The 18,418-nt window shown below is 40.1% G+C and overlaps 1 protein-coding gene across 8 annotated transcripts in view; it reads left to right on the top strand.

The window, feature by feature from the left end:
* ARHGAP26 (Rho GTPase activating protein 26) overlaps nucleotides 1-18,418 on the top strand; it is a 466,949-nt gene that overhangs the window by 278,339 nt on the left and 170,192 nt on the right. For all 8 annotated transcript variants that reach the window (XM_050794915.1, XM_050794913.1, XM_050794910.1 and 5 more), the window contains exons 15-17: nucleotides 7,663-7,750; nucleotides 9,570-9,628; nucleotides 11,200-11,305. In XM_050794915.1, coding sequence (XP_050650872.1) covers nucleotides 7,663-7,750; nucleotides 9,570-9,628; nucleotides 11,200-11,305 — 253 coding nt within the window. The remainder of the gene's footprint in view (nucleotides 1-7,662; nucleotides 7,751-9,569; nucleotides 9,629-11,199; nucleotides 11,306-18,418) is intronic.

Genomic DNA, 18,418 nt, shown 5'->3' with positions numbered 1-18,418 from the left:
TCAGGATTCCTTAAGAAAGCTTGCTAAAATTCCTCATAGCAAGTGCAGTGTGGCTTTGTACTAGTGTCCTACCAAGAGCTACACTTGATCCCTTCCTCCTAGCAACAGAAGTCATTAGTCTTTGGAGAGTGAAAAGGACTCTCAAAGACTTGCAGATTCCTAGAAATAGAATACCTTCTGTGTGTCTGGGGGATTTCCCCCCTGAATATTAAGTAAAGATAAATCTTTCCAAATTTTACCCTAACTTTTTTGTCTATACTATTTAATATATTAATCAGCTATATACTTGTTCAGTGTATGTCTGTCTCTCTTCCTGTCTCTCAGTACATATTTTAAATAAATTTTTTCCTAATGAAAAGTTATGAGTGGTCATTGTGAAAGTTTGGAGGAATACAAAAAGTAGAAGAAAATAACAGTTCTATAGACTAGAGTTAACCTTTATTAACTGTTTTGTCATATGACATCAAAATGTTATATTATTACATTTTAAATTTAGTATGGTATAATATACTATAATAAATATAGCAGTATGTTTACAAAATTAAACTCACTGTGCAGATATTACAGGTTTTATTCATGTAACACTATAGAGTGTCTCTTGTCACATGTCATTCAAGTTCTTCTAGAGTATGATTTTCTTAGGCACATATAGCATAGATGCTCTATAACTTTTTAATCAGTCCCCTGTTCTTGGATACATGGGCTAATTGCAATTCTTCATCATTCTAGAAAGCACTCAGGTAAACATCCCTATGGAGGCAGGACAGAGGGTAAACATCCCCATTGAGGCAGCAGAGATTAAGAGCATGCATTTTGAGATTAGATAAGTTGCAGTTCCACTGCTTATTTCTTTGACGTAGACAAATGATTCACACTGGTCTAGTCATCTATTTCCGCATCTGTAATAATGGCTCCTGCCTCCATAGTAATGTGAGGATGGAATGAAAAGATGCCTGTGGGTTGCTGAGTCCAGAGCCTTCTCATGTTAAATATAAAATGTTAGCTGTTATAATTTTTATACGCATCTTTAATTATTTCCTCTGGACTTATTTTAAGATGTTGAATTGCTGGGTCAAGGTATGTACATGTTTTCAAGGCTCTTAGTTGATATTCCCAAGTTTGTAGTTAGCAAAGTCTGAGGAGAATATCCTATACCCCACATCTTTGCCATGCTGTGTATTGCTGTTTTGCATATAAATTATAAACATTTTTAAAAGTACATTTTTAAATTTAATTTTGCATTTCTGTAATTTTGGGTGAGGTTGTACTGTTTACATGTTTATTGCTGATTTATACTACTTTTGTTGAATTGCCTGTTTGTATTCTTAGCCTGTTTTTCTATTGGTATGTTCTTCTCTTTCTTTGAAAAAATTTTTTTGTTTTATTTTTAATATTATTATTATTTTTCCTGTTCTGTCGCCCACGCTGGAGTGCAGTGGCTTAGTGTTGGCTCACAGCAACCCCTGCCTCCCAGGTTCAAGTGATTCTAATGCTTCAGCCTCCTGAGTAGCTGGGATTATAGGTGCATGCCACCACGCCAGGTTAACTTTTGTATCTTTTTAGTAGATTCCAGGTTTCACCATGTTGGCCAGGCTAGTCTCGAACTCCTGACCTCAAGTGATCCACCCGCCTTGGCCTCCCAAAGTGCTGGGATTATAAGGCGTGAGCCACCGCACCTGGCAGTGTGTTCTTCTTTTGATTACAAGACCCTTTTAGATCTATAGGCTATATTTTCAATATGTTTTTTCAGATTATTATTTGTCTTAAACTTTATGGTGCATTTGTTTTTGTTGTCTTATGAATATTTTATTGAGATGGGGGTCTCACTCTTTCACCCAGGTGGGAATGCAGTGGTGTTATATTGGCTGACTGCAACCTCCACCTCCTAGGTTCAAGTGATTCTTGTGCCTCAGCTACCTGAGTAGTTGGGACTACAGGTAGTCCACCATGCCCAGCTAATTTTTGTATTTTTAGTAGAGATGGGGTTTCATCATGTTGCCCAGGCTGGCCTCAAACTCTTGAGCTCAAGGGATCTGCCCCCCTTGGCCTCCCAAAGTGTTGGGATTGCAGGTGCGAGACACCATGCCTGGCTATTTTAAATTTTTATGATATCCAGTCTGTTATCTTTTTTCTAAACAAATTGTGCCATAAAAGACCTTCCCCAGGCCAGGCGCGGTGGCTCACACCTGTAATCCCAGCACTTTGGGAGGCCGAGGAGGGTGCACCACAAGGTCAGGAGTTTGAGACCAGCCTGGCCAACATGGTGAAACCCCATCTCTACTAAAAATACAAAAATTAGCCGGGCATGGTGGTGCACATCTGTAGTCCCAGCTACTCAGGAGGCTGAGGCAGGAGAATCGCTTGAACCTGGGAGGCAGAGGTTGCAGTGAGCTGAGTCGTGCCGTTGCTCTCCAGCCTGGGTAACAGAATGAGACTCTGTCTCAAAAACAAACAAACAAACAAACAAAACCCCTTACCCAATCTAGAATGACAAAAACCTTAATTTCCCTTAAAATCTGTCATGCAAAATGGAAACTCTCCTTTTTTCTCTAATACTTGTCCAGTTGACTGGTATCCATATAATGAGTCATTTTCCCCTTTCCACTACTTTTATATATCACCATGTAATCATTCTTTTATACATATTGAGGGCCATTGAAGGAGTTTGTATACATATTTTTCTAAAGGCAAACAAATCTCTTTACTGTTTGTTTTTCTGTAATTCTCAGTATTTTAAACACACCGACATTTTTCACCTTTTTAATGTTTAATTTTTCTCCCGATTCTTTACATTCTAGCAAAAATTCTCAAACTTGTCCCCCATCTCAGTGTTACTCATTTAAAATTGTTGGGTCGACTGTGATTATTATTTTGCTGTTTACAATGCATATTTTAACTTTTTGTAATTGGATTTTCCAGTGTCTTTATTATCTTATTTAACTCCTTTTATTTCTACTTTTCATCTGTAATCTTTATTATTTCGGTCTATTTCTTGTTTTATGTTGTTGTCTTAGTTTCTGGCATCCATATTTTTTGAATTTTATTTATGTGACAGAGCAGGTGCTGTCTGAATTATTTTTCAGAGTGCTTTGATCTCTGTATTTTTTGCCAACAAATATTTTATAGGAGTTTATATCTTCTGTTTAATCAAACCTTTGCTTTTAAACTCACTGTGGAGATTCTCCTTGTTCTGCTATTTTCCTGAATGCTATTAGAATCATTATCTTGCATGATGATTGGAGGGCTATTGTACATGATTTGAGCCAACTTTCTGGCATTCTTAAAGCTTTCATTTAGTGGACCTCTAAGCCTGCATTGATTTTTCCTGGTTTTGCTATTTGGTCATGGTCCTGGGAGAAGCCAAGTTTACTCCTGGGTAATCTGAAGCGTGCTGTGGTTCTTCCCTCATGGCTGTCATGTTTCTTCTAGGGCTCTCCTGAATTCACTTGCCTTGATATAAAAGGACTCCTCTCCACTTCTGCTCTGCAGTCTGATTTCATTGCCTGGATTATAATCTCATGACAGCTCTGGGTACCCCAGAAAGTAGCCCCCAGTAGTGTGTGTGCTGGAGTGGGGTTGGGGGGTTGCAGCATAGCCTTTTCCCCACACCCCCGGGTGGCTTGGGCTAAGTTTTTGGTGGGCAGAGGGCCACCACCTATCACGTTGTTTCCCTAGCTGAGTTTTCCTCAGGCCTTCATCTGAGCTTTGCCTAGTGGATATCCTGGTGGCAGGAGAATGTTGACTGAGAGCCTAATTTTCTGTGCTATTAAAAATTTGTGTTCCTTTTGTGTATGTGTTTTTACCATGATGGTAAAGGGCTGCAAATTCAGCATCACTATTTTTCTCATCCTGTAACCTTTTTTGTTCTTCTCTTTTTTTTTTGAAACCACATTTAAAGCAAACTTAGTAAAACAGAGAACACAACGAAGGTATTATAGAGCAGTGCTGTAAAGCACAGAATTATAGTAGCATGCTTCCCCCACTTACCTCAGACCCAGCCGTGAACTATCCTCCCTTACTCTGGGACCTTGAATGTCTGCATTTCTTTTTTCTATGCCCTTTATTTCCCGTGTCTTTCCACAGAGTGGCATAAATAAAAGCAATCAACAACTTCTTTCTGAAGAAATCAAAATGCTTTATGATGATTTCTAAGACCTAAAGGTTTGCATAGGATTGAGTGGAAACAGCTCAGACTTTGAAGACTGTAGACTGCTGGAGTAGGGGAACCATGGGAAGAGCAAACGTCCAATTTTGCCTACCAGTAAAGGGGAGCAGACCAAGGATGACAGGACCAGAAGATGATAGACTACTTGGATAGAGGATTGATCATTCTGGGAGCTAGCAATACGGCTACTAATCACTATCCTGAGTCCCCAAAGAAGAGACACACAGATGGAAACTCACCTCCTCCTCTGCTCCAGCCACCATAACCTTTGCCTGTTGGGATGCTTCAGGCAGGCCCTCATAAGACTGGGGCTTGAGCCAGTAAGAGCTTTCGGATCTCAAAACAGAAGGGACTGTTAGAGATAGGATATACACATAAAAAAACTGGCATTAGCAGTTGCCTCTACATTTTCACGTATATGTCTTTTTTTCTTTGAATTCTTAACATGTGCATATATTACTTTCTCACTTAAAGAGAGAAAAACATTAATTTGCATACAGTATAATGTAGTATTAGGAAATTTAAGTGTACATAGGTAACTTTCCTAATGATTTCCTCCAAAATATCCTTCATTTTGTCTGCAGCACAGTGATAGACTAGATGACTCTTGGGACTGATCCAAGTGTGACATTTCTAAGATGTTCTCCCCTTATAACCACTGCTTCCAGTCTGTGTGTTCTAGTTTTCTGAATTCATGTGATAGTAGGTTCAGGAGGAAATAACATTCATTCTGCTTTCCCCACATGATGCCTTTAGTACACTGGATTGCTCCTCTAGTTTCGATCTGTTTTCCTGAGCAGCAGTGGTCAAGGGACATGGTGGAGAGAAAGGTACTGAGTTCTAAAGAAGAGTGTAAATGGTGTCTCTGCAGCATATTCAGATGCCATCAGGAAGCTTCTGTATGTGAGGGGAGCATCAGGAGGGAGGTGTGGAAATCAGCAGCACTTTCTGAAAATGGTGTAGCTTGGGAGGCTGTATTCAACTTAGTTTGGATTTTAAATGAATTAAAATGGATGTGCTTGAGTTATGAGCCTTGCCTCATCAGTGCTATAAAAAGCCCTTTAGCCGGGCTGTAATTTGACTCTCCTCTCTAATGTTACGCAATATTCCTATGGTTACAGAGCCCGAATAAGTGGAAGCTAATCATTAGTTTGCTAAATGTGGTTCATGGAACAGTTCACAACTCCCAGACTTGCCAACTGCTGCTTGTTCAGTTTCATGTTCACTCTTCTTGGGTAGAAGTTGGTTTCTTCCTTAGAAAAATGTACAGTAACATTTGTCTCACATCCAGGAACCATGCAGGATGGCAGCTCTCCATGTGTCTTAGGATGGGGAGGGAAAGAGGTCATGCAAAGCAGAGGTTTTTGATACATACTCTTCTGCAGGAAAAAGCCATTCAGGGAGTGCAAGATGACAAAGACACGAATTGAAGTGGCAGACATTTTGGATACTGGGAAAATCACATTTTGTGAACTCCTCAGAAATTTGCTGTGACAGGACTCTATGGAATTTACTGTTCTGTGGCCCCAGAAATAAAATTGTGCTCTTTAGGTTCTTCCTTGTTTGTTTCATGTGACAAGAAAGACTTCATTTTATTGCTCATGGTCACCTGCAAACATCATACAGGTATTGTGCCTTTGAGAGCCACACGTTTCATGAGCTGGGGGCCCTTTCCTCTCTCATAACCCAGTGTGTGTCAGGGGAACACACGGAGAGCAGCAGATACCACTTGGATTTGTGCCCCTACCTGGTGATGATAGGCTAAATCCTGAGGCCATTCATGAGTATTTGGCCTCTTTCTATTTGGATGAAAGTGGTTTCTTTCCCAGTAAATAGAAAATGTCTTGTGCCCACCTGCGACTTACTTTTTTCCAGCTGAAAGACTGTTGGCCCTGCAGGAGGAACAGCTTTCTTCATTGATATCCCAGAATTATTCTTGGAGACTGTTCAGAAAGATGCAGTCTGGTGGCTGCCTCCCTTTACCTGGTGCATCATTTAGATCTCTTTGCATCGTAAAAAGACGAAAACCTGACCTCATCTGGCTTAAGGGGAAAAAGGAATTTACTGGCTCATGTGGTAAGAAGGAGAGGCAAATACAAGGGTTCAGGATCCACCATTTCTGCTTATCTCATCTCTGGATTTGTCGGACTTTCAGGCTCTGTGTGGTGGCACCTGGCAGTTACATAACCTCCCAGTGCAAGCCTAGCAAACAGCAAATATCTGTTCCTAACTCCTGGAGAGTTACTCTGATTGGGCAGGCTTAGGTCTTGGGCCATCCCTCATCCAGTCATTAAGTCCAGAGAGATGATCTACTTTTGGCCAGTCTGTCCTGAATCCCATTTTCCACCCCTGGAAAAAGTAGGAAAAAGGTTGCTCTCCTACTCAAAATGAGGTGCTATGCAGGGAAAAAAAAAAAAAAAAAAAAAAGGACTGGGAGCTGGCGGGCAAAGAACTAGTCTTTAGCTAGTATGAGGGAGCTGGATTCTCTGTCCTGTGCCCTGAAAAAGACTCTGTGACCCTCCCACCGGTACGTGTATGACCTGGCCTGCCTCACCAGGGACAGGGTGGAGATCTGTGAAGCAATTACACTCCCTAACCCCTGCCTCTTCTTCTCATCTCCTTGTGTGCCACTCAGGAAGATTACAGGAATTACCTCTTCTGATCTTTTATCGTACATGCTTGTTTAAAATATACTGATTTGTTTAAAAGTCCATGCAAGAAGAGACAAAAGAAATTGTCAGAGCTGATAGTTATGGTGGTTCTCATTGCACATTTGAACTTAAAGCAATTTTTTAAAAAATACAAAAGTAATGGAATAAAATGATACCACAGTCCACCACTTTAACCCAACCACTAATTTAGAGTATTTCCTTTCAGCCTTGTTCATATAAAAAGTTCATAGAGAAAGTTTCTCACAAACATATCTTTTTTTTTTATTTGACATTATATAATGCAGGCATTTTCCATGTTACTTTACAGTCATTGTTGTCATATAAATCAGCGAGGTAATATTCCATCAGGTAGACATACTGTAATTCACTTAATCATTCTTCTATCATTGGACATTTAGGTTGTCTCCTTTTTTTTTTTTTTCTGCTTTTACAAAGAAGAGTGTATGCTGAGCATATCTGGGGTCTGTAACTTTTCTCCTGCGTTATCTTATTTTCTGAGGATAGACTGTGAGAAATGGGATTACTGGTTCAAAGGGTGTAAACATTTTTAAGACTTTGATACATATTACCAAATTGCTTCTCAAAACTGTTGCATTTATCTCTCCTGCTGCCAGCAGGATAGGAGAGGATCAGTTTCACTACATTCTTGCCAGCAATAGATACTGGGATTTTTACACATTTTCCTAATTTAATAGGTTAAAAAATTCTCGTCGTGTTTTACTTTGCATTTCTCTAGTTACTAGCAAGATTGGATGCCTTTATGTGTGCTTATTTATTAGTTCCATTTTATGCTGTGCTTTATGTATTGTCTCTTCTTCATTTTAGACCCCAAGACTGCTTCTGAGACAGAAACAGATATCTGTGCTGAATGGGAGATAAAGACCATCACTAGTGCTCTGAAGACCTACCTAAGGTAGGGACTTTCCATTTGCAAGGCAGAGTGCCAGCTAGTTATCATGCAATCAGGAAGAAAGCAGTTTTATTTTCAGACTCCGGAGAGCTGTCGGGTGGGTGTTTGAGATGTGGAAACAGCTTCTGTGTGGGTGCGTTTAGCTCAGTTGGTCAAACCAATTGTAAATCATCCATAGTTGATGGGTTGCCTTTGTGCGATGACACCATGAGTGATTTAGGAAACTTTGTTCTATATGAGAAGTATTGTGATAATTAGCCTTGAACAGACCCTACAATGGGGTCTTCCCCAAAGTCCCTGAATAATCTGTTAAGAACACAAGGAATCATGAATCATATTCAGTTAAGAATGCATGATTACATACCCCATGTATTTTGATAGTTTCATACTTTACACAGAGTACACTGCTGACAGTGGTTCTTAAAAATGAGAACGTAATGGAACTCCTTTTTGACTCCTTCCCTTAGATTGGACAATATTATCTCCCTGGAGATACTATTTTCCTTGTATCATTTGTAAATGATATTACTGAACCCTCTTTATACCTCCTTTCATTATTAAAGGTTGGGTTATTGACCAGCTGCCTGCATCTTAGTTTCATGAATAAACCAAAGTATTTATGCTGGACTTGAAAGACAGGAATACCATAGTTCTTCTTACAGAAAAAGGTGGGTCCTAGTCTTTTTTTTTTTTTTTTGAGACGGAGTCTTGCTCTGTTGCCCAGGCTGGAGTGCAGTGGCCAGATCTCAGCTCACTGCAAGCTCCGCCTCCCGGGTTTACGCCATTCTCCTGCCTCAGCCTCCCGAGTAGCTGGGACTACAGGCACCCACAACCATGCCCGGCTAGTTTTTTGTATTTTTTTTTTAGTAGAGACGGGGTTTCACAGTGTTAGCCAGGATGGTCTCGATCTCCTGACCTTGTGATCCGCCCGTCTCGGCCTCCCAAAGTGCTGGGATTACAGACTTGAGCCACCGTGCCCGGCCGGGACCTAGTCTTAAAAGGAGAGGAGAATGGTCATCAGAAATAGCATAAGTCTTTGTGCAGATTTTTTGAAGATGCAGTTGGCTGGAAAGCAAAGGAAGGAGGCCACAGAAAAGGAATTGCTGTTGTAGATTTTATTGGCTATTGGGTAATTAGAGTCAAGAGTAAGACATAATGTGTTAACTAAAACTAGGAGTCGAATTAAGGGACCCAGTGAGAATAAAATCTGAGCCAAGAATAATGTATAGTCCTATCGAGAAGTTTCTTATTTGAACTATCAGAAAAAAACTCAAGTTTATGGTTAAACATACTCATACCCTAGTAGGTAAAATTTGTTTATATCATACATAATGTTAGGGGTTCTAGCCCTTTAGAATTCTGGAGCAATATTCCATAGGGAATTCACCACCAAAACACCTACAAAAGTCTTTTATAGTGTTTGTAGATGAATTGATTCTAACAACAAGCCTCTGGGAAGATCAAGAATTGCAAATATGTAGTTAGTTGCGTGTTTCTCAGACACATCTTAAAATGCTATTGTTGATAGGTGAGTCACTGACTGAAAAGGAAATCTCTTATTTTGTGTTAGACTCTTGCATTAGCACTATTTTAGTGTTGACAATGAAACATAGTTGTATCTATTCCTCTGAAAAAGAGAGAGAATAAAAATTTTGGATGAAATCTCTGAACTCTTGCAATAGGGAAACTGCATTGTTACTGTTTCCCTGTGATCTTTGTCTTTGAGAAATGTAATACAGTTTGTCAGTCTCTAGGCTGCTATTTAGAGAAAATATGATTATTCTTATTATTAAGCTGATTGGCCTGTCTCCTTTCACTCCAGAATGCTTCCAGGACCACTCATGATGTACCAGTTTCAAAGAAGTTTCATCAAAGCAGCAAGTAAGTCTTTTTTGTCTCAGTTTTAGGGGGAAGGGAATAGATTTTTCTATTTCAAAGAAGAGTCAGTATCCCAAAATAAACATTACCTAACCCTTCATATTCTGCATGTAAACTGGCCACATAACATACTCATGAGATTCTAACACAGAATAAAAATGAAACCAAATAGGGATTGCTAAGGGCCTTTCTACCACATTGAAATTACAGCAGGAGAGAGAATCTTCAGAAGTCTTTTTTTTTTTTTTTTTTTTTTTTTTTTTTTTTGTTTAGGGGAGGAGGATGTTGGAGGGATAGAGAAAAACAAGTTTGCCTTTCTAGTTTTGATTATTGGAGTTCTAACTTCTTAGGTTTTTTCCAGCCTTTGAGTAGCATTTTGCAGAATGAATCAGACATTGCACATTACCTAAATTGAGCATTGGAAATGTTTCCCTGAATATGACACCATTTATATAACTTCACAGTCCTCTTTTCCATTATATCTTCCACTTACAGCTTCTGATCATTCTTCAGCTATATCATCCAGGTCCCTGGTGTCATATTACTGGTATTAAAATACATAGGGATTAGGTGCAAGCTACTCTAAGTATACTGGAATCTCTGGCTACATGGGTCAGGCCTCTTGTAAAGAGGCAGAAAGATTCTGTATCAGATTTAAATCCAGCATGAATCTTCACAGTATTATTATGTCGATAACTTGTGCCTCTCCTGGGTTCCTTTCAGCCTTTAAAATATATTTACTCTGGTAGCTACTACTGGCCTAATTTAGTAGTACCTAATGTTCTGGTGTCCTTATCTACTCATAGTTGTCCCCTTAAAACAGGAAGGAGAAAGCTAGGAGCAAAGATGGTGTTTATGTCATTTCTTTCTAGAGAAATTACAAACCCATAGCGACCATTCTCTACTTAAACCTCACATCAGTTCTATAAATAGGTGTGATGAACACCATCAATCTATTTGCCAGAGTAACAAAGCCACTTACCCAGGTTCAACCAAGAGAATGTGACAAGCCGTGATTTAGGTTACAAGTTGGCAGAAAGACTTGAATATTTTGTCTGCCATTACTTTCTTTCTAGCAGGCTGGTTGTCATACGTGACTTGAGGATACTGGACATTTTCCTTTGATTTCTTTGATGCCGTCTTGAGATGTTATTTTGATATTTGAAACCCTTGCAATGTTATTCATGTAAGATTTGTTTATCACTTTACAAGTGCATAAAGTTCCTTACTTCCTTGAAATGAAGTCTTCCCTTTAGGGAGCCAGCTACTCCTGAGTTTGTTCTCAGGAGCAGCTCTGGGTGTGCAGTTGACTGGCTCCGTTTCATCACATCATCACCTTGGTTTGGATTTTTTGATGACGGTTTTTTTTGGCAACCCTGTTCCAGAAAGCACCATTAAAAGGACTTCCAGATCTAGTCATGCTGGCCATGCAGTATGCACACAAGACAAGATTGTAAATCTTTGAGAAATCCTTCGTCTGTTAGTGCCCATCCTTTGGTTTCCCTTGATTTTTCATTCTTAAAGTTGTTTAGCTGTGACACTGATAAAATATTATCTCCCTCCTTCCTTTGCAGAACTGGAGAACCAGGAGTCTCGGGTCTCTGAAATCCACAGCCTTGTTCATCGGCTCCCAGAAAAAAATCGGCAGATGTTACAGCTGCTCATGAACCACTTGGCGAAGTAGGTTTAAGACCAATTACTAGCCCTTTTCTTACCCCTGAAAGTTCTTATCTTAGCAGTGAAGCTGATCTCAGTTCTGCTTTTGTTTCTCTCTCCCACTATTGCATCAGGTATGCTGGAGGCTTAGGAAAGAAATGTGTGAAATGTTAATTGCAGTGGAGAACAGCAGCAAATGCCAGATGGCCTTCCCAGAGGATGCTGGGGAAGTGCTCATTTCATCCAGGCCACGAAGCCGAGTTTTCAGGGGGATTTTGCCTGTGATGATCAAGGGCAAACTGGAGTGTGTTGTCCATGATACCAGGTTGCCACACAGAATTTTGTGGGATTATAAGTTCTTATGCTCATCAAGAACAAACAAAAATATGTTATGGGTTTACAGAATTTGGGTCTTCAGTAAGGAGGCCTGGATTCTAGAGCTGACTCTGTTATTAACCTGCTGCTTAACCAGCCCTGAACAAACCAGTGAACTTTCTATTCCTTAGTTTCCCCATTCTGTCTAATGTGGATAATAGACTCCCCTTTTTCGGCAAGGATCATTGATTTTTGAAGTTACATGCATTAAAGCCTTTGAAGAAGTATAAAGAGTAAAGGAATTGTTTTCAGCAAATACTCGCTTGTCCTCTGAGATAATCAAAGCATTCAGTCGGGACCTGATTTTCTGCTAGGAGCATTTACAGTCTTGGAATGGTTTTGAATATTTGTGTATTTACTGTTCCTTGACCCGTTTACAAGTGGCATTTCTGACTTCCCGTGCTGCATTCATCACTACTTGTGTGTGTGTTCTAACCTTCCATTGACTTTGGTGGTATGTTCTTGATTGCAGACTGGAGCAAAAGAAAAGAATGAGAGCATAACAGTTAACCTAAATTATTAAACCCTACATTCTACTGAACTGACATGTTATAAATTTGGCCTTTATAGTCCACACTTTGCTATGCCATTAGGGTATTTCTTTGGGATAAGTTGATATTCTTCTGAGTGAGATTGTAATGGTTAGTTTTCATCTTTCTGTCAAGCACTTGATATTGCCTTTGGAAAAAAGATATATCTTCATGATATATATCATGAAGATTTCAACCATGTCCTCATTTCCATCAAGAAGCAAGAGTATTTTGTGTGTTGTTGGAAAGCAATTTGGCAAAGCCACGGTTGCTCCATTATTGACCAATTTTTTTTTCTTGGCTTCCCATATCAGAGCTGCTTGTTCAGGAGTACTTAGGAAGCATAGCAGATAACATGCAAGTTTCCAGGATAATGCCCTAAAGGTGTCAAAGAATCCTGATGAAGCATGTTTAAAATAATGGGAACTGGGCTTTAAAAAGTAACTCCAGATGCTCTGAGATGACAGTTTAGTACCGGTTCCACACAACCTAGAGTCAGGCGTTTGTTAAGCAGAGAAGCTGGTTTAGATCTTAGTTGCAAAACTTTGCACACTTGAAGGATAAACACCAAGACACAGGAGGTTCCAGGTGCACCCTCCAGCCTAGTATGTGTGGGGAAGCTCATGACTGCTTCATGGCCATTGGGTCTTAAAGAGGCCTTCAGGCCTGCGGAAAGCAGCTGGAGAAGGGTTAGGAAACATCTGAAAGCCACGGGCCTTTTCAAGCTGTGCAATTGGAAGGAGCTTAACTGAACCGAGAGAGACCAAAAGTGAAGGGTGACCCAGCAGAGCCAGTGTTGCATTTCTCCTACTTTTAAATTTCCTTTAGGATTGTTAGGAGTCTTTAAAGAAGAAGAAAAAAAGATTTAAAAAACAAAACCAAACCCTTAAGGTAGGTCTTGAACAGTTGAACTTGTTCATCTCCTGGTTGGATGACTCACTTTCTCTTCCTTTTTCCACTCTTTCCCCCTTCAATCCCATTACATTCAGTCCATCCTTGTTACTAACCTAAGAGTTATAAACTGGAATTTGCAAATCACAGTTGTGACCTTGACACTTTTTTGTTTTTTTGGCCTTCTAACCAATTTAAAGCAATTTTCTTGCTGGAGTTGTTTACTTCATAGCATTTCTTGAGCATTATGTCTTATCTTTGAAACTTGAGAATGATTTTCTATGGTTTTATGGCATTTCTTGTTCATTTAATTATCAAGAAATCTACCTATAGACAAGCTCTCATGCTGTAATGTGAGTTGGTTAGAGCTAGTATTAGACTATAGCAGACTTAAATTCTTAGTGTGCTGTGTTCTTGGTCTCCCAAGCCTCTATATTTAAAATGTCCCTGTGGAGAAGGATATGAATGAGCAGTGTTGAATCCAGTAGAGTATTTATTTAGGTCTGAAAGAATTCTTTGGCATCCAGAGGAGTTCTAAGATTCCACTTAAACTTTATATTCTCATTTACAGCACTGTCCTTATTTTAAAATCAAGCAGTAAGGGAAAGTTAACTTGGGACAAGAAGTTTGTCTAATTCCAGTTTTCTCAGGTTTGGACTTACCCTAGGCTACGCCTGAGCTATTGTTCCTCTGGGCTACTTACTTAATGGTCAGCTTCCTTCCTAAGTTTTGGTTTCAGGGCTGATTCTGCTGGAAAACTGGTGTTTACTTCTCTCATTACCTACTGTTTGCCTTGTGCATCTCAGAATTCTGGTTCAAAGGCAAGACATTTTGTATTGTATATTTTTTAAAGTACTCTTTTGAAACATTTTCCAAAATTGATTTCCCTTAGCCACAGAGGGAGAATTAAGGCATTTTTTTATTAAATCCCAGCTAAAAATTCATTCAGAGGCGGGGAAAAAGTCTTGGGTTGGGGGAAGGATAAAAACTCCAAACCTCTAAAGCAAATGATCACCAGGGCACATCCAAATCATAGAGATGTTGGATTTGTTTCAGACCTCAGAGGGAACATAAAAATTATAGGCAACCATGCACATATTTTTGTAGTTTCAGCTTAAATCTACTATGATAATTAGATGTTTTCTGTTTGGATCTTGGAATCTAGTATACAGTCTGGAGTCATGTGCCTCAAAGGATGGTTAGAATCACCCGGGGTGCTTGTTTACATTGACATTTCTGGGCTCTGTGGGTCTACTCAGTCAGGCTCTCTGCCTGGGAATCTGCATTTCTGACTTATTTCCCAGGTAATTATTATGTGAACAGTGATCTAAGAACTACTGGCTCAGAGAATGGGCCATACGCAAGGATTTTCTAGGAGAGAGAAATGGTATTGAGAGGAATATGGATTGGGATGTAGGTGAATATTAGAAAGAAGAAGCTCAAAGCAGTGAATTCAAAAGGGAGATTTTATTGTCATGATTAAATTAGCTTTTAAAAATCCAGTTTTGACTTTCCAAGTCTTTGCAGTTTGACTTTGCATTGAGTTTTCAACAAATGTTTTTGTTTTAAAATCATGCAAAAGGCATTTTTACTTAAGAAAAAAAATCATTCCCAGCTAGCTGTGGATCCTTGTGCCAATTTTTCTACCTCTTTGAGCCTCAGTTTTCTTTCTCCTCCATTTGTATAATTCTGTTATTTTTATCAGGTGGAGCAGGACACAAGAAAAATATCCCACTCTTATAATCGTAAGAGGAAATAAGAGTAGATGAGTAAAAAAGACTAATTTCATGGTAATTTCCTAATGTTTACATATTATGGCTCCAAGTATGTTGTATATCCCCACACATACCATTCGTAGTGGCTCATGTGGATTTATTACAGTGTATGCAGTGAGGAAGGATTTCAAAGAACCCTTCATACATCAGGAGTAGATATTAAAAATACCTTTTCACAGCTGATTTTCCCAAAATACTTATTGAGAAATAAACCTTAGTCTCTTTCCTTTTTTGGAGCAACTGTTCCTTTGTTGTGGGGGTGTTGGAGAGGCAGAAGACTGTTTTGCTTCCCCAGAGAGATATGGTATCATTTAGGATGCTTTGGGCTGCAAGAAACAGAAGATCCAATTCAAAATGGCTTAAACAATAAGGAGATCTGTTGTGTCATGACACAGAATCTGTCCTGAGAGTTGGTTAGTTTCTCAGCTCATGAAGGACTCAAGCTATTTCCATGTTCCTGCTCAATCAGCATCTTGTGTTGGCTAGCTCCTTGCAGAGTCCCAGCGTACTGCATTGTGTCCTTGCATGTCAGTGCTTGTCCAGAAGCAGAAAAGGCATTATTTCTTCTCTGAGTCCCTTTTTAAGAGCTAGGATGATACTTTTCCCAGACATCCTCCAGCACACTTTATGTCACATCTCATTGGTCCAGAGCAGTCACTGGAGAGCACCATGATTATTTTCCATCCAACAGGATTTATCTGAGCCACTTGTGGGAGGATTGGATATCAGAATAAAGGCAGAGCTTTGACAGAATAAAGACAGCCCACGGTGTCTGCGGCAAGTAGTCTTGGTAAATCTCATTCATCAGAGAGTATTAAGTCTCTTGCATGGTGTACTAACACAATCAAGATATATGGGACAAAAAGACCAATTTTGGGAGGAGAGATGAGTACATCTGCAATGTGGGCACATAGGCCCTAAATTACAAGATTTTAGGGGGTGGGAGGTAAGAGAGGGTAATAAAGAGGGCAAAATTGACTTTACTCCATTACCACTTGCTGATTCCCTATTTGTTCTTTTCATTACCCAATTTTCTAATGTTTATTTTGATCATCTGTTATATGTTGTGACTTTCCAAAATGGACAAAATTCTGTAGATCACTGGGATTATAAAGGAATATTGTGGGGAAAATACTTGGCATACAAGTGAGACCTTATCAAAATATGTAGACTCTGTTGGCAGAAGTTACCAAGGATTGAGCACATTGTAGCTAGGGTTTTTTTTTTGTTGTTGTTCCTGTGACTTGAGTCTGAGTACTTCCAGGCATCCCTGCAAATCAAAAAGGATGTATTCATATTTCTTTAATGATCTAGAAACAGTGAATTGGGTTCATGTACAAATGCTTGTGGTTATTAAAAAAAAAAAAAAAGTCTTGCCAGGCATTGGCACCAAGGAGGATGAGCCCTAGCGGTTCAGTAGCATTCCTTGCAGTTCTTAAGAAGGGTTCAAAATAAAAGGAAGTGAACATTAAGACAACATAAACACGTTGTCTTTATGTTCTAATACTCTAATATTTCTTCTTTCTCCATCCCGTCTAGAAGATAAGATTTAACTCACCGATGAACTGTTAAACATGAGAAGAACTAGTTATTCCTTTGCCATCAAGACTAGTCCAAATAAAATAGCCGTAGAATTTTACAAAACACATTTAAAGAAAACAGTATTTTGAGATAATGGCTTTCTAAGATGGAAAGCTCCTGTGAGTTTCTCTGGCTGCCTTCCCTCAGCCATACACCTTGGCTCTGGAACCTTTGTTCTCTCTAGTAACCACTGAATACCGCAGTGCTGCCAGTGCAGGATTGCTTGGCCGCTGGGCCACTGGTGGTATGGCCTGATACCCCCACGCAGCCACATTGACCCCATTCTCCAGTCCCATCAGGCTTTTTCCTCGCTGACTCCCACCAGGAACTCGGAGTTCTAGTGATTCCAACCCTTTTCTATCTCTTGAATCTGTCTACTTTTCTGTGTCTTCATCAGTACTCCTGTAGTCCAAGCTGCCATTGTGTCTTTCCCAGTCTGCTTGCGAAGGCCTCCTCCCTGTTGCTCTGGCTGGTGGAGCTCTGGCTCCCCTCCAGTCCACAGAGTGCATGCTGTGCTTCCAGGGAACTTTGAAAACTGCAAATCTCAGCATGTGATTCCCCTGCTTAAAAAAAACTTCAAAGGCAGCTTCCCCATTGCTCTTAAGATAAAACCCTGGAAATGGCCTCCAAAGCCCTGTCTGGATCAGACGTTTCTGGAATTTGCAGTTTCATCTTGTGTCTGTTTCTCATGATCACCATCCTGTCCCTACTGCATGGCACACAGTAGACACTCATGAATATTTGTTGGGCAAATGCATGAAGAGTCTCTTGACCGCTTCTCAAATACCCACCTCCCTGCTCCATCTTTTTACCTTTTGCAATTCATTTTCTCCTGTCTGGAGTGGCCCCTCCCCAGCCTCTGCCTGCCAAAGGCTACCTCATTCTTCTAACTTCAGCTCAAATGTCACTGCCAACAAGAATCCTTCCTGCCACAAGTGCCCTCTTGCTTTCCTGAGCTTCCACAGCCTTTGCTTGTTCCTCTCTTTTAGCATGTATCACATTCCACCTGGTGGGACAGTTTGCCCAGGTGTGTCTCTCTCCCTCCTGTGACATCTTAAGCTCCCAGGGGATAGGCAGTCTGTCTCCCTTGTCTTTGTTTCTTACCTAGAAGTTGCAAATGAAGCCCATGGCCAGAGCAGCCCACACATGTGTTTGGTGGTGTTGGTGTCCTACACAGTACTGTTTTGAAACTTTGAACAGGTTTCCAACATCTTTAAAGGGGGCGATTTTACTTGAAAAATTTGTATCTCCCTGCTAACAGTTGACTGGGGCTGAGTAGAAGCCACACCCTATCCCCCAGGGTGTGCGTTCTCCAGTTTGCCTTAGTTCCTAACAGTCCCTGTGGTCTCTTGCTCCCGGCCTATTTCTTTCAGGTCTCCTACCTGCCTGGCCGTGTTGTAGGCATTTGGGTTTTCAATCCTTGCCTACCTATTGGCTTATGCCAAAAGAGGAGCTCGATATTTGGTGAATCACATAAAGGAGCAAGCAGAAATGGGCTAAGGGAGTTACTTCCTTGACTGGCTCTTTTTTTTTTTTTTTTTTTTTCTTTCCTGAAAGTTTTATTATTTCTGATAGATGGGAGGTCCGTGAAAGAAGTGAGTGATACCGCTTCCCGGCCTATTTATGGGTATGGAGCAGGAAGAAGAGTGCATTTTTTTTAAAGGCTAAGAATGGGATTCTCAAAGGACCTTCTCCAGCTATTTTTGGCAGAGTCAAAGGAAAATCTATTTAAAGGGACATTGCGCAGAGCACAACGACATATTTTAAAGCAAACAGGCAACTTAGCACTTTAAATTAATGGAAATGCAGAGGGAGAAATTAGAGCTCAGCATTATTTAGCCTCACCGCCAGACCTTTGCTTACTTTCAACCCAAGAATTTCTCCGTTCTGTGGCTTCGTAGCGTTTAGAGATAGGAGAAAGAAAGATATCAGTTCAGTTTAAACTTTTTGCCTTGAAAACCCCAACAAAATTTCTGAATTCAAGG

Source organism: Macaca thibetana, chromosome 6, assembly GCF_024542745.1.
Source record: "Macaca thibetana thibetana isolate TM-01 chromosome 6, ASM2454274v1, whole genome shotgun sequence".
Classification (NCBI taxonomy): domain Eukaryota; kingdom Metazoa; phylum Chordata; class Mammalia; order Primates; family Cercopithecidae; genus Macaca; species Macaca thibetana.
This window is presented reverse-complemented; position numbering and strand designations above follow the sequence as displayed.